At 29.7% G+C, this 15,367-nt stretch overlaps 1 protein-coding gene across 1 annotated transcript in view; it reads right to left on the reverse strand.

Annotated features, from left to right (window-relative positions):
- LOC135925976 (1-phosphatidylinositol 4,5-bisphosphate phosphodiesterase gamma-1-like) overlaps positions 1 to 15,367 on the reverse strand; it is a 28,259-nt gene that overhangs the window by 593 nt on the left and 12,299 nt on the right. Inside the window, exons 15-27 of the mRNA XM_065461594.1 lie at positions 15,064 to 15,195; positions 12,611 to 12,815; positions 12,097 to 12,201; positions 11,024 to 11,127; positions 10,607 to 10,721; positions 10,388 to 10,448; positions 9,053 to 9,327; positions 4,494 to 4,590; positions 3,721 to 4,131; positions 3,244 to 3,289; positions 2,953 to 3,052; positions 1,950 to 2,229; positions 86 to 253 (exon numbers count right to left, since the gene is read on the reverse strand). Coding sequence (XP_065317666.1) covers positions 86 to 253; positions 1,950 to 2,229; positions 2,953 to 3,052; positions 3,244 to 3,289; positions 3,721 to 4,131; positions 4,494 to 4,590; positions 9,053 to 9,327; positions 10,388 to 10,448; positions 10,607 to 10,721; positions 11,024 to 11,127; positions 12,097 to 12,201; positions 12,611 to 12,815; positions 15,064 to 15,195 — 2,099 coding nt within the window. The remainder of the gene's footprint in view (positions 1 to 85; positions 254 to 1,949; positions 2,230 to 2,952; positions 3,053 to 3,243; positions 3,290 to 3,720; positions 4,132 to 4,493; positions 4,591 to 9,052; positions 9,328 to 10,387; positions 10,449 to 10,606; positions 10,722 to 11,023; positions 11,128 to 12,096; positions 12,202 to 12,610; positions 12,816 to 15,063; positions 15,196 to 15,367) is intronic.

Below are 15,367 nucleotides of genomic sequence, written 5' to 3' on the forward strand. Positions count from 1 at the left end.
TAAAATTTTTTCTTCTTTTGGAATATCTTGGAATCGTGTTCATTGTGTATGTATGTATAATTTAATTATCATTTTTTTTTCTCACCTTCTCTCAACAATTTATCTCCGATTGGGTAAACCGCCTGGCCAATCAAGTGAGAGTCCCCAAAATCGTCGCTATGATAGACCGCTAGCCTGAGCAAGCATAGCTCGGGATTATGAATTCTAATATGGCCGAACTTTTCGTTCCAAATTGGATTGAAGCCATTCTCATCTGCAAATGTTAGGAGGGTGGAGGAGGGAGAAAAAAATATAAATAATATTCGAATTTCCGTTTAAGATAATCAATTTTTATTTTAAAAAAATATGCCTAAAACATTAATCCATGGTTCCATATAGCAAATGCAAGTGTTTTATTCAGTCGCTTTGTTTTAAATTAAATTGTTTTTTTTATATGTTCCTTTGTTTAAAACTTGTTTTTTTTAATAATTAAAAAATAGATAAAATAAATATTAGCATGAAATGATCAGGATAATAAAAAATTTTCATATAAAAAAATATTGGTAGATTTTATTTTAAGGAGATGATTTAGATATTACAAAAATCTACAATAAATTAATCGAATATATATTTTTTCCCACAAATATTGTAGTAGTTAATTAAAAAGATTAGTGCATGATTTTTTTTCCCACTTGAAATGAAAATGATTTCCATAATATTTGGAACCCCAGGTATTGCAAGAAAAGACCAGTAATCACAGCATCCTGAAGTGTGTTTTTTTTGGAATTTTCTTACGAGTATTCCTCTAAGATAATTAATAAATTTTTTTTTGGACTTTTCCTGGAAAATTATGCAATGATTTGATTTCATAATATCTGTTAATATATATTTTTTGAATATTTAAACTTTTATATTTTTCTTTTTAAATGAAATGATCTTTTCGCAATTCTTTCTTTTTTCGTTTTTTGAAATAGATTTATAAAACCTTTTAAAAAAAACAATATATTTTAATATGTAAAAAATGTATTTTTTAAATGTATATAAAGCCTGTAAAATTTAAGTGTAGATAGAGATATAAAAAATAAAATAAATTTAAAATTTAGTATGATGACAAATTATGGGACATCCCAATAAACTTCAATAGAATAGTTAAAGAAACAAATAAGGATGAAGAATTAATAGAAATAATTGATAAAATTAGGAGTAACAACCCGATAAAAAATAAAACGTACAAAAATATGGAGATGGAATTGAGCTTGATGAAAGATTGTTTTTTTAAGGAAAACAGAATAATAATACCGATGAACATGAGAAAGGAGATCTTACGTACGAGGGACATCTAGGAGCAGGCAAAACGAAATTTTTAGCAAGAGATTACTTGTGGGCGGTCTGGTATAAATACAGAGATAGATCAAGAGGTGAAAAATTGTGATTCATGCAATAAATACACAGATAAACCCACACAACATACAAAACTCATGGGAGAAATCAACTAAGATTTTTGAACGAGTACACATAGATTTTGCACAATTTGAAAATGACTATTTTATGGTATTTGTTGACGCGTATAGCAAATTTCCCAATAATAACACGTATGAATAACTTAAAGACTTAATCTACGATAAAAGAATTGATGAGAATTGTTAGTTTATTTGGAATACCATACAAATTAGTGACGGATAATGGTACTAATTTTACTAGCTATTTATTTAAAAAGCTTTGTGAAGATCATGGTATCAAACATATACTCACAGCACCGCATCATCAACAATCGAATGGGCAATGAGAACGCATGATAAGAACGATGAAAATGAGCATGAAAAGAAATATGGAACACAACAAGAAAATAATGTGGGCAATGTAATCGAAGTGCGAAGAAATAAATACGCGATTATTATAAAAACACTTTGCCCCCCTCCCTTCCATTTTGTTTTGAAAAATCAATAACGAATGAATGAATATAAATATACCTATAACAGCCGTTTTAACCTTGTACTGATCGAACGGGGGTCCAACTATCTCCAACTCGACGTAGGGGCAGCAATTGGTAACGTTATCGCGGGTGGCATCCTCAAAACTTTTGTCGCTATTAGCGGGCTTATTTTTATCGGCGGTACCGGTCGCGGCCATAAACTTATTATCCGCTTTATCCAAGTTACCACGGTTAGCGAAAGACGGGAAATTGAAAGGCAGCAGAAGCTTCCTGGAAGATTTTTTTAAGGGCCGCTTTAGGTGGCAACCTGAGAGAATCTAATATTACGATGTTAAAATTGTCAGTTTAAAGTTTGTTTGTTTTATTTTTTAAAAAAAATTAAATTATAATATAAAATTATTTTTTCTCGTCAAAAAATAGGTGTTTAAATTACCTAACTTTGATTAACTCCAGTGTGTTAGTCAAGATTTTCTAAAAAAACTGAATTAAGACTCTAAGTTGAGTCTCGACTTGAAGATCGATTCGATTATTTTTGGATAAAAACAGGGCTACGATGTTTTATAATAGTTGGACTAAAGTTGGTTAGTTAGTTTAACAACAACTAGTCAAAAATTATAATTCTTCGACGGTTCAAAATGTTTCTACCCCTCGAAATTTAGAAATTATATTCTCGGACGCTAATAAAAAAAACGTATAAAAAACATATAAAAAACAAAACTCATTTTTCTACGAAAATTTAAATGGTTATTTGTCTTTTGTATTTTATAATAATGGTGGCTAAATAACAAAAAAAAATATAAGTTTGCGAGACGAGATTTTCCAAAATATTTAAAAATTGTGAAAAAGGGCGGGAACCGCTATTTATATAACGCGTACGCGTGATCATTTATAATTTTAAAATCGCGAAAATATATCCGTCTTTTATTTTCAAAATCGATGATAAAATATCAACGTTCTAAAAAACATGTTAATATTCTCTGTGTCCTTGATAACTTTTTAGCGGAGGGGGGGGGTGAATATATATATTTTTTTTAAAATACCGTTAAATGCATAATAATAGGTTTGTAAGAGGGATTATTCTTTTGGTATGGATCGAAATCTTCTTTTAGCATGAAATCGGGTTTCAGAACGTAACCACAGCTGTTTATATAGTTAAGGTTAAAAGAAATATATATATAAAATGGCTAACTCAGGAGTGAATTCTAAAATATTGTATTATTTTTCTCAATTTCGAAAAGTATTTTAGAATAGCATTTCGGTATAATAATTTAAAAGGATGAAAGAATGGTTTATAATTGGCAACGAAATTAAATAATATAAAGATTGACAACCTGCCATTCCTCAGGAAAAATCCGTGATTAATTTGCATCGTTTTATCTTTAAACGTTAATAAAATTTAAATAAATAAAAAACACAATAAAAATAAATAGAGTTTTTTTTTTGAATTTATGTAATTTAATAGATGTGGGCTACAAATATATACATGTTTATTTTATTTTTTTTACCGTAATTTATAAAGATTCCCATTGTTTGTTATATATTCCCTAAATTATCCCAAAACTATCTGTTACTCCTCAGCAAAGACACTAGTGAATCGCCATATAAAAAAAACATGATTTTCTAATAATTATGTGTCAACAATTTAGCCAAACCTATATGAAAATTAATAAAGAAGACTGAGAGTGGTCATCTCGTGCGCAAATAAAGTGAAATGGCATACGCTATAAGAGAAACATTCTGCCATTCCTCTTTTGGAGATATGTAAAACCATAATTTTAAAATTAAATCATATGAGTTATCCCAAAAACCGGGAGTCTGATAATTGAGCGCCACCATGTGACAGCCGTGCAACCAAAAGGGCATGGGGTCGTAATTGCTGGAGTCGATCCTTTGAGCCTTGGGGTAGATCCTGATTAGCTGACGGCTATTGCGGTTAGCAAATTTGACGTTTATGCCGCAATTCTTGGCGTTCTTTCCGCGTTTACGGTCTAGCGAGTTTGAATCGCTTGGATTTGGTTGGGCGGAGGAGGAAGGGAAAGGGTTTATAGGACCGGATTTGGAGGCTATTGGTTGGTGGTAGGTGTTGGCATCGACTATAGCCTTGGTCGGGTTAGTGAGAGTGCGCAGAGAAGAGGAGCTCACGATAGGGCCAGCTGTAATAACATACTTTTCGCCCTTCGTTTCCGATAGGGAGGACATTTCATAGTACCTGCCCTTTTCTTTGATACAAAAAAGGCGCATTCAGGGATTAAAAAAAATAAATAAAATTTTATCTAACGTTTTCTTTGTGCATTGCTCTTGTGCGTGAATAAGAAATGTCACTCGAAATCGATCAAGTATCGTATGAATTACCTTAAAAGAGTAAAGTAGCGTTGTTTAAAAGGCTCGATTAGCCAGAAAGATATTGCCCTGAAACCCGAGATTTACTGATGTTCAAAGTTTTGTGCTATCTAATATGAGTAAAATCTTCAGGTTGGCGCAATAGTCATCTGGATAAAATATTGAGTTAGTCATGACTCAAATTCGAGCCTTTTAACAAAAACACTAGAGTACTCAATGCAATAGATTTAGAAAAATTTACTTAGTATATTTAACGGCACAGGTCGGCAATAAACGACCAAATCGGACATTTCCTTGGCTAACCGCATGACAACCTCCCGCTTTTGACAAGCCCTTTCCTGGTTAATTTTTTATTTTTTTATATTATTTTCTATTCAGATATCTAAAAAGTGAAAATAAATATAAATACATTTTTTAGAAAAAATCCGGGTCAGGGTGGTGCAAATGGTAACCTATGCGGGTCATTTATTTATTTAGTAGATAGAACAATATGATTTGGCAGCATGTAAAGACATTTTTAGAGATTGTATTCCCTTGAAAATATCATTCTACATTTTGAGCAACACGCTGAGAATCCGCATAGAAAACCGGTCTCCGAGTTAGAGGTCTGACTATGTACCAAGTCAGCTGACCAGCGTTTTATGCTCAAAAAATAGGTGCAACCTTTTTTTTTTCTCCCGCCAATAAAAAATGTCCTACTTTTATCATGGCTTTATCCACACATTTTTCATATTAAGCCCCAAAAAAAGGTAATAAATAGATTTACTATTATATTTAATCAAATTTGTTTTATATAGTTAAAAAAGTCAATAAATATATATGAAAAGGAAAATCATATAAATATATGCATATATAAATCAAAATTATTAAAGCCTCCGTATAATACTGATTTAATAGAACAATATAGATATAAAAGAATATGTTATGTATGTAAGTATTCTTTAAAAAAGAGGTCAAGTTCCTCTGGATTAAGAAAGACCTCAAGTTTTAGAAAAGAATGCACTTTTAACTTTGTTAGATTCAAGCATGATTCCATTATTGGGCCACATCTAATAATTATGAAATTTATAAAAGAACATAAAAATCATGATTTAAGTAAGAAAATATTTATTTTAATATTAATCATTTATATTATCTAGATAAAAACACATACATGCTCTTGCCTAAACAAAGAAAACTTTCTCCTACCAAAAAACAAATTGTTGAGCAAGCTTTAGCCTTTAAGGCTAACAAAGTTAAAATACAAGACTACATACTTAAAACTGGTCAAATGGTGACACTGAGAGACATCCACAATCTTTCAGCAAACCTAAACAAGCCTCCTACCACATGTTGTTAGAAGTTATTAATCAATTAAAAGAGGAGAAGGGGGCCATTGTAGAAATACATGAAGAAAACAACTTTTTTTTCAGGACATATCTATGCGGCATAACGTAAAGTGTTATCCCGAAGTCCTCTTTATAGATGCTACCTACAAACTTAAGAATCTTGGTATGCCTTTATTTATTTTATTTGTAATTGATGGACATGGCCAATCTCAAATAGCAGCATTGTGGCTTGTAAAAGGTGAAACATATAATTGTGTAAAAACAACGTGCAATATATTTAGGAAATATAATGTGATATAGATAGTATTCAAGTGATAATAGGGGATAAAGATTTTGCTGATCGACAGGCTTTGTATGAAAGTTTTCCAAAGGCGGAGATACATATTTGTATTTTTCATGTTATGAGAAGTTTTAAAAGAGAGATTACGACTGGTAAGAGAAATATTGGAGAACAAGAAGTGAAGCTGGTACTTGAAATTCTCCAAAATTTAGTATGTGCACAATCAGAAGGACAATATGATTCACTATATTTAAAACTTCTTAATTTAAATTTGCCAAAAGTAACATCGTATTACAATAAAAAATGGCATAATATAAAAACTGAATGGGTTATTGGACTTAGATCTAATGTTCCACATTTTTTTAATTCAACAAATAACAGAGTATAGTCAATGGATCAAAAATTTAAAGCAGTCATCACAAAATTTTCAACTCTTAAAGGGCTGTTTAAGGACAAAGTATCTATAGTTAATTCATTGGCATTTGAGAAAGATTATAGAAGCACTATGAGCAATGAAAAAAGCTCATTATTTCCATATAGTCCACTATCAGCTGAGAGCAAATATAGAAATTTGTTGACAACTTATGCCTTTAAAATTATACTCAGTGAAATAAATCTGAGTAATTCAATCAGATTACCAATATTAACTAATGACATGTTCACGGCCATAGAAATAAATGATTTGGGTAATATCTACAATGTATCTATTGAAAAGTGCTCTTGTGGTTATCTTACCACAATGCTATTACCATGTCGCCATCTAATGGCATTAAGGGCTGCTTATAATATGGACAAATACTATCCTGAACTTTGTAATGTTAGATGGACTAGGGCCTATTCAAAGATATGTAATCTTGAACAACCACAAACATATACTACAGACATATCAATCACATCATCTGCATTCATGAATATTAAAAAAAAATTATCACAGCAACAAAAATATAACAAGATATTAAAACAAATGGTATCAAGTGCTGGCTATATATCTAATCTACCTCAAGACAATTTTGACCTTGTATTTGACCAAATTCAAAAAATTGAAGGTTGTTTTAGGGATGGTAAATTATTCTTTGTCATACCATCAGATGAAAGTATGGAGATTCATTCTCTGATTAGTGGTAAACAATTGGTAATATATTTTTATTTAATAATAATTATAAGATCCTGATGACAAAGATGAAATGGGAGATATTGTTTCTGTATCTACCTTAGAAGATAGTGGTAAAAATTTAATTTCTTAATATAAATATTCTATTAAATAATAACCAGTGTTTTATTATCTCTTAGCTTAAGAAGTAATTGTATATTTTTAATAAAAATAATGTTTTTATATTTCTCACCTTCGCAATACTATAACATTTTTATTTTATAGATCCTGATGATCTCATTATGAATAATGAATTAGAAAAAACTAAATTGGAACAAGAAAAACAAGACAATATTAATAATTATTTTCTTATGTAAATAATTTCTTTTCAGACAAAGAAAATATAGATTTTGATAAAATTCTTAGTCTAAAATTACCAGCTCGAATGAAAAGGCAAGGCAAGCCAAAGAAATCTGATATATCTGTAATAGGATTATCTAAAAAAGGAAATAAAAGTAAAAAGAAATATTTTGATATTTATAATGTTAATAAAGAAAAAGCAATTAAAGATGACAAATGTAATTTTGGTATTAAAAGTATACCTAATTTGGCTGATGACATAGGAAAAGGTATATATCATAATTTATTTATGTTATTATTTTAAATAGGAACACCAATTATAACCAATTCTCAAATGGAATTTATAAATTTTATAATCAATGAAAAAAGAAATGCAGGTTACATTTAATATTTAAAAATATCAATATATTAATACTTAAAATTAGGTGATACACAACTCAAAAATTTGGGCAATCGTCATATAAGTCATAGTTATTATTTTTAAAATAACATTTATACTTTTATTTTTCTTAGAAAAGTTATCTAAACTTTTTCAATTGAAAACAAGGCGGAATGGATCATAAATAAAATTTGAATAAAATTCATAATAATGAGATGATTGAGTTTGATGACATTCTTACTCATAAAAAAGATATGCAATGTCTAAAAAATGATGAAGTGGATTTTAAAATAATAAAATCATATTTAACCAGTAATGCATGGGTAAAGGTTCAGGGTTTAAAAGAAAAGATAATGGCAGAGTCCTGGATTTGTCAGAAATGCTATTCTCTTTAGATGATGATGCTTCCATTTCGTGTGATACTTGTTTGTCCTGGTTTCATTTCAAATGCCAAAAAATTTAACCTTCTAAAATTAATTGGTTTTGTGAAAATTGTTAAATTTTATTTTATTCGTATATATTTTAATTATAAAATGATTGTAATTATTTATGTTTTTATTAGCATTACAGTTGTAAATGAAGTGAATATTTTTATTGAATAAAATTATTTCAAATGAATTTGTATACTTGTTATCTCTTATTTAAGTTATGTTTAGAATTTAAGCAAAAAATGTTTTTTATAGGATAAAAATATATTTTCTTATAACCATAATAATTAATTCTAGTATTTCTTTTATGATTTTATCTTCATTAAATTTGCTTAAATTTTGCCAAAAAAGAAACTAGGAAAATTTTGAAATTATAAGTGAAGGATCACATCAACTGTCTATTTTAAATCATGACACAATTAGATATGTATCTAAAATTTAAAAATAGAATAAAGAGGCTATTGAAGATTTGAAAGAGTAAAATTTCAGAAAGATCATAATTAATATAAAAAAGGGAAAAATTGGAAATAAGCTGTCAATATTTTTAGATATTTTAAAGATAAAATAAAGAAGCTACTGAAGATTTGATACCATAAGAAATTAGTTAAATCAAAGGTGTTATATATTATATATATATATACTCATTTTAAAAGTAGCTATATGCTTATCATTTTTTAAATTTACATATAGAGAATTAGTATTTTTTATATTGTTAATAACATTATTTATATTTGCCATCTAAAAGATTGTCATTATCATCATCATTATTTTTATTTGCAACCTGGATGCACCTATCCGCAATTATATTTGCCATCCAAAATATTGTCCATAGCAACAAATATAGTTGCAACCCTGGATGCACCTATCCTCGGCCCGTTTTATGACTCAAAAAGATGTAGGGTGGTTTTTTTTTTAAAAAAAGAGGAAAAAATTACGTTCATTTTAGCGCTATCTATGTATTGTCTGAGTTCTCTGAGCCATTCGTTAAGTTCGTTTTGCGAAGGGGAGGCCATCTCCACCCGGTGGCAAGATGCGTAATGACGATAATTGACCCCGAATTCCGATTCGTTGATCGCCAAGTTGGGAGGATTTTGATTCACCAACTCGACGCTGTAATACAAATCGTTAATGATTTCTTGGCCGTGACCGGAAGAATAATCCAACGGGGCGGAGGGAGTGAAGGCGAGGTCGGCCAAGGAAGAATTGGTGTCTTCAAAAAATTTTAAAAATGTGTGTATATTTCACTATATAATTTGTTTAAAAAAATGAGGTGGCCATTTTAATTTTAGAAATTCGTATATTCTCGAATGTCGAAATTTTAGACTTTTGTAAGTTATATTATCGTCTGCCTTTTTTTATTTCATTTACAAAAAATATTCCATTTAGGGTAAAAATATTTATTTATTTGTTCCATGCTATACATTATATTAAAAATTTATATATAATTGAATAAATTAAGAAGAGATTTTAGTGTCGCCCACCCCTTTTTATTCTCGAGTAACAAGGTTTTGCCGGCTTCCTTTCGAAAAACGAAGAGTTCTGGAAGAAACAGCTGAGGTTTTTCAAGATGGTTTCTATGGCCAAACGGTAGTATGACCAATGTTACTCGTGTTCGAAGCGCTCAACTTGTACGAACCCTTCCATTTTGCAAAGCAATATCCTTATATTAAAAGCCCCGCAAATAATCAATTTTTCTAATTTTTATTTTTTAAATTAATTTTTTAAGGCCGAGTAATAAATTATTAGTTTTGTTCAAATACTATAACAAAATTTAATCATTTCTTAACTTCTACTAATAACGTGTCAATTTGACAGGTGAGTGATTAGCAGAGCACACATCAACTACTTCCTGAATCCATAATTACTTCAAAAAATCCGAATGCCTTATGAAGAAATAAAAAAAGAATAAGAAAAACTCTATCAAAAATGGAGTTTTTAATTTCGTCAATAACTTTTTGTAAGCTTATTCTCTATCATCAGATTATTAAAATAATTTGTTTTCTGTTTTAGATTAAAATGTGCCATGAAAAAAAAATTTTTTTTTGTACAAATGATTTTTTATTAATACAAATTTTTTTTTATTTGAAATCGAATACGAATAGTAAACTATTCGATTAGTCGAATAATCACTATTCGATTCATATTCGTTTTTGGATAGGCTGATCGCATAGTTTTTTTTTCTCTAAATAATGGCTAACCTAAATATGTTTATATACTAAAAACAAGATGACTTTTTCGGTTTTTCTTTGAAAAAAAACAACAAATCATACTTATTAAGCATCCGGCAAGATCCATTTCACCCAAACAGTATCCACCCAATCCAGAATTTTCCTTTGCAAAAAATATAAAATATTTTTAGAGATTTGGGTGCTTAGATCGGATAAAATTTCTAGAAAGATGAAGATCAAATCCCCTGCCACACCCACTAACAAACCAATTTAAAGGTTTTTAAAAGCATATTTAATTTAAAAATAAAAAAATAATATTACTTCTTCAGATCGATTATTCTCGTTTGAAGAATTGGGCATATGAAGCGAATTCCATTCAACCACGTGATTAGCGGGAAACCAGTGTTGTTTTTTGTCCCTGTAGTCGCCTTTCCACCTTTTCGGGCCCGGTCAATTGAAGTTAGTTTTAAGCAATTATATAATAAATTAATTTTTAGTTGTGGTGGAAGGAGAAAGTCTAAAACGCCCTGGAATTTTTTTTCTTATTTCATCCATTCTAAATCAATGGGAAATAGTATCAGATGTTGAGACCTGTTTAGTGGTCCGGTCCAATAGGACAAATCCCCCACAAAAATGGCGCGGAAATTATGAGGGTTATTTTAAGCTCAACCGAGAAAAATTTCTCGCAAAATGGCGCGGAAAGTTTAAAAGGTTATTTTTTTTGTATAAATAATATACCATTCTTTATCGAATTTACACACGTTGACTATGATAGCATGTTTGTAGAAGGACAATTCGTCTCCCCTCCTGGCCTTGTAATCGAAAATGGCTTTAGCTATGGTCTTTAAAAAGAAAAAAAGAGTGCCGTGTTTTAATTATTGGGTTCTTTCTTTCCTTCTTCCTTCCTTTCTTTCGTTCTTTCTTTCATTCTTCTCTATGATCCATAGAGTTACCCTGACTCGTTTAATAAAGGTTACAAATAACGAATAAAATAAAAAAAAGTTGCCATAACGCTTAAATATTAGGGTATAATCGTGTGGAGTGAAAATCCGAAGACCATCAAATGCCCGAAATTTTTTCGGCCATTTTCTGGTTGGTGGGTCACCTATATAAACGAGAGTAAGGGAACGGAGAATGTCGAATGTAAATCTATTCTAGAAAAATCGATTAGATGTGACGATAAGTGTCACTTTCTTCCATTTAGCAAAGTAAAAGATATAATAAATCGGCCAATCATGTGTTTCATTGTATAAGCTAAAATGAGATCAAAAATATCTTTTTAATCATTTTTCTTTCTCCTTCTTCCTTTCTAATATTCCTGATTTCATCCCTTTAATTTTAAAAATGAACATTTTTAAAAAGGATATTTTATTTGGAGGCAACCTTTTCTAGATAAAATTTATCATTAATATAATATAATTTAAAATCATATAAATTAAATTAATTAATTTTTTTAAATTTGAAGGGATGAAGATCTTCATAAGTTAAGAGTAGGTTTAAGTGGGCATGTCTTGGACAAATATTATTTTTCTGGCTAAAACTGAAAGTCCTGGAAGTCGCCATTTTTCCTTATTTCTCAATAAAAATATTTCATTATGCAGTGCCAAAAAAAAATCCTGGCGACGGCGTAACGCCAAGGTTTTCTAATTGATAACAAACTATATTTTTAAAAAAATTATTTTATACACTTTACATTTACACATTATATGATTTAGAAAATAAATTTTACATACAGGTTGTCAATCTTGGAATTATTAGCTCAAAGTAAAAAAAAAATTGATATAAATAAATGGAATATAATGAATATAAACGTTTGATCGAAATTCTTTAAGATCCACGTATACGCTGGGAGTAGTGGTAACGTATAGCGCGGTATGATCGCGAGAATGACTAGATTTTATGGACTCTAAATTGCTCTTTGTGCGAAAGAGGGGGGAGGGTTCAAAAATAATAATAAATATGTAAATGAATTTGTAAGTCAAAAAAGTTGTTTTTTTTATTAAAACTTTTGCAAAAGCGATAAATAATACAGGATTCCTTTCGAAATTTCACCTGTTAGAAACTCTAATCATTTTTTTTTAAAAATTCTCTTCCGTCAAATTATATATATATACAAGTAGAAAGAATTAAACTTTATAATTGAGAACACTTCTATTATGCTAACTTATGATCAATAAAAATTGATCGATAATGATCTTTAAAATGATTAGAAGTTTAACAGACAGAGGTTCGGTTCTGGTTCACATGATACATACTTGACGGTCTCGGTTCAGTAGTTAGACAGATTCAGAACAAATTGCTATATTTATTTAAATAATATTAAACTATCATTGGTTGCGTGACTGGGGTTACGAGTTTGCAGGACTTGTAGAAATTATTGACGACGAAATATTTGACTAAATCGTTCAGAGTGGCAAATTCTTTGTCGCAAACGGTATAGACAAAGGTTTCTATAGGCGGGCAGCGATTGTCGTTCAAACCGTCAACGGAATGCCTCTTGATCCTACAATGCTTGTTAACCGCTTCCCATCTTTACAAAAAAAAGAAGTGTAGTTAGGCTTCATTTATACTAAAACGCGATATGTTCAAGCGATGCGTTATTGGGTAAATTTGATAAATATGAAGAGTTATGATGATAACGCCATGATAAATATCTATTAAAATATTGCTGTGTCCGCTTAGCGTTAAATAAAGCAACGCTTGAATATAACTCGTTTACAATAAATGGGACGTTACGCTGCATTCAGAGTTAGAGTGAATTCGAGGCGAGGTATAAACAAATAAAAGCATATTTTGAGCCGCGAATTTGCGCTAACCATGAATCAATGACATATAATAATACCTAGACTGACGATGCATTCATTAAAAGTGTACATCAATGAAAACAGCTGGAGACGCCATTTTGATTACCTATATCATTATTAAAAATTTTAAAATGTCGGAAGCAAATATTAAAAAATTGCCAGATTATCGAGATAATAAGGGAAGCAAGTTATCAATTTTAATAGTAGTTTTTTTAACATGAGAGTAATTACTGTACGGGTTAGCAAAATGGCGAGTCCAGCTGATTTGCATTCAACGAAGCTTTCAGATGCATCGTCAGTCTGGGTACTATTTATGTCATTGCTATGAATGAAGGTATTGTAACAGTTTTTTCGCGAGAAAGCAGACAAAACCTCGTTACCCAGATGAGAAAAATAGGGCGGTGAGGGGGCACTCCTCATTATCAGATGTTTTATTATACGCAAATTTAATTCAATATCATATTATAGATAAAAAAATAACTTATCCTTTAAAAATGGAAATATTTATAATTCGATGAAATAAAAAAAAAATGCAGACGATAATAATATAAATTACGAAAACCAACCTCACTTATAAAACAGGATCTGCGTTACATTTTTATAGAAAGAAAGAAAGAAAGAAAGAAAGAAGAGAAGAGGAGAGAAGAGAATGGACGCTAAACGCATGCGCCCCAATATGTGCGCAATATTAAACCCTATAAATCATCTCTTTTTTTTAAACATCATAAATTATAAGATAGGCGAAAATCGAAGACGTGCCTAGGTTCGAATTTTATGACCCGTCAAGGATTTGAAAAAAGATTATTCCTAAGCCAGGTCCGGACTTCCTGTTTTTTTATCAATTCCATTTTGCAAAAAATGTGTTTCAAAAAAAAAAGGAAATTTGATCATACGAAGAAGTAATCTGATTAGATATAATTTTTAATCGGCAGAGCCATGAAAGATTTTTAGATCTAAGCCAAATATTAAATATTAGGACTGTGCCGATATTAACTATGGGATCTGCACCGATATTTAACGTTTTTTAAAAGTATCTGATCGGCTAGATACTTTTTTTTTAAAAAAACAGATCTATTCCTATATTTGTTATTGTTTTTGGATATTTTTATGATTTATATATATAAATTATAAATTTTTTTTATTTTAAATTTTATAAATAATTTAATAATTAATAAATAAAAAGGAACAAATTAATATTTATTTGTTGTAAATAAAAATTATTACACTATTTTTTATTTTATGTAATATTATCTCCGACAAGAAAGTGATTTTACAAAATAATTACACATTCCGCTAGTATCGTTTAACGGCTCGATTAAGTTAATTTTTTTTAAAAACGGTCAACTTATGATTTTGGCCAATCAGAAATTAATCGAGCTTGTTGATTTTGTTCACAAGATGACAGAGAGGTTTCGACTTCTATTGGCCAAATTTTAGAGGTTTAGGTAACAAATTTGCTAAAAACAGCTGTTTAACAACACTTACATTCACCAAAAAACGATAAAAATATTTTAAACGAGAATTATTAACTATTTGGAGAAGAAAAAAAATACGCTTAATCAATCGTGAATGATATTATCATTTCATACATTTTATAATATAGTTTATTTAAATTATTCATTATGATTGACATTATATATTTTCTATTGAATGCAACAATAAAGTCATATGTGTAGTATAATTTTAGACGCTTATTTTTTTTTGTAAATGGAAAATATTGATATTTTTTATGAAATTGGTTCAAAGATAAATAAAAATGAATATAAATAACGGATCGGTTTTTAGTAATATCGGATCGAATGGGTGCAAAATTTGTGGATCGGCACCACCATAGATTTTTAGGAAAAAAAAACGTATGGCCCTGCACCGAATAGCTTAATTGTATCCGGACCTTCTCTTTTCAAATAAAATTATGTGTATAGGTTTATCAAATTTAAAATGATAAATCACCTAAGTAACAAAAAATGAAAAAACCTGAAAGAAATAGTGTATTTGTAAGGCGTTTTGTAAAGCGTAGACGAATGTCTGAGTAAAAAGGATCCCTCTACGTTGAGCTCGTCTAGAATAGCGTCCGCTCTCTTCTGGGTCATATCGCCGAAGTAATAACTGGAAAACATAAAAAAAAACAATGTAGCGTTAAGTTTGCATAAATACTAACCAAGATTGAAGATTCATTCATTAATAGTGTTAGCACATTGAAGTCAGCTGTTAGTCAGACTGTAGCTTACATCGCCGGACTTCAATGCATGTACACCTTTTTCTGATAATTTTAAGAAGG

This window comes from Gordionus sp. m RMFG-2023, chromosome 3 (assembly GCF_954871325.1).
Source record: "Gordionus sp. m RMFG-2023 chromosome 3, tfGorSpeb1-WG-v2, whole genome shotgun sequence".
Classification (NCBI taxonomy): domain Eukaryota; kingdom Metazoa; phylum Nematomorpha; class Gordioida; order Chordodea; family Parachordodidae; genus Gordionus; species Gordionus sp. m RMFG-2023.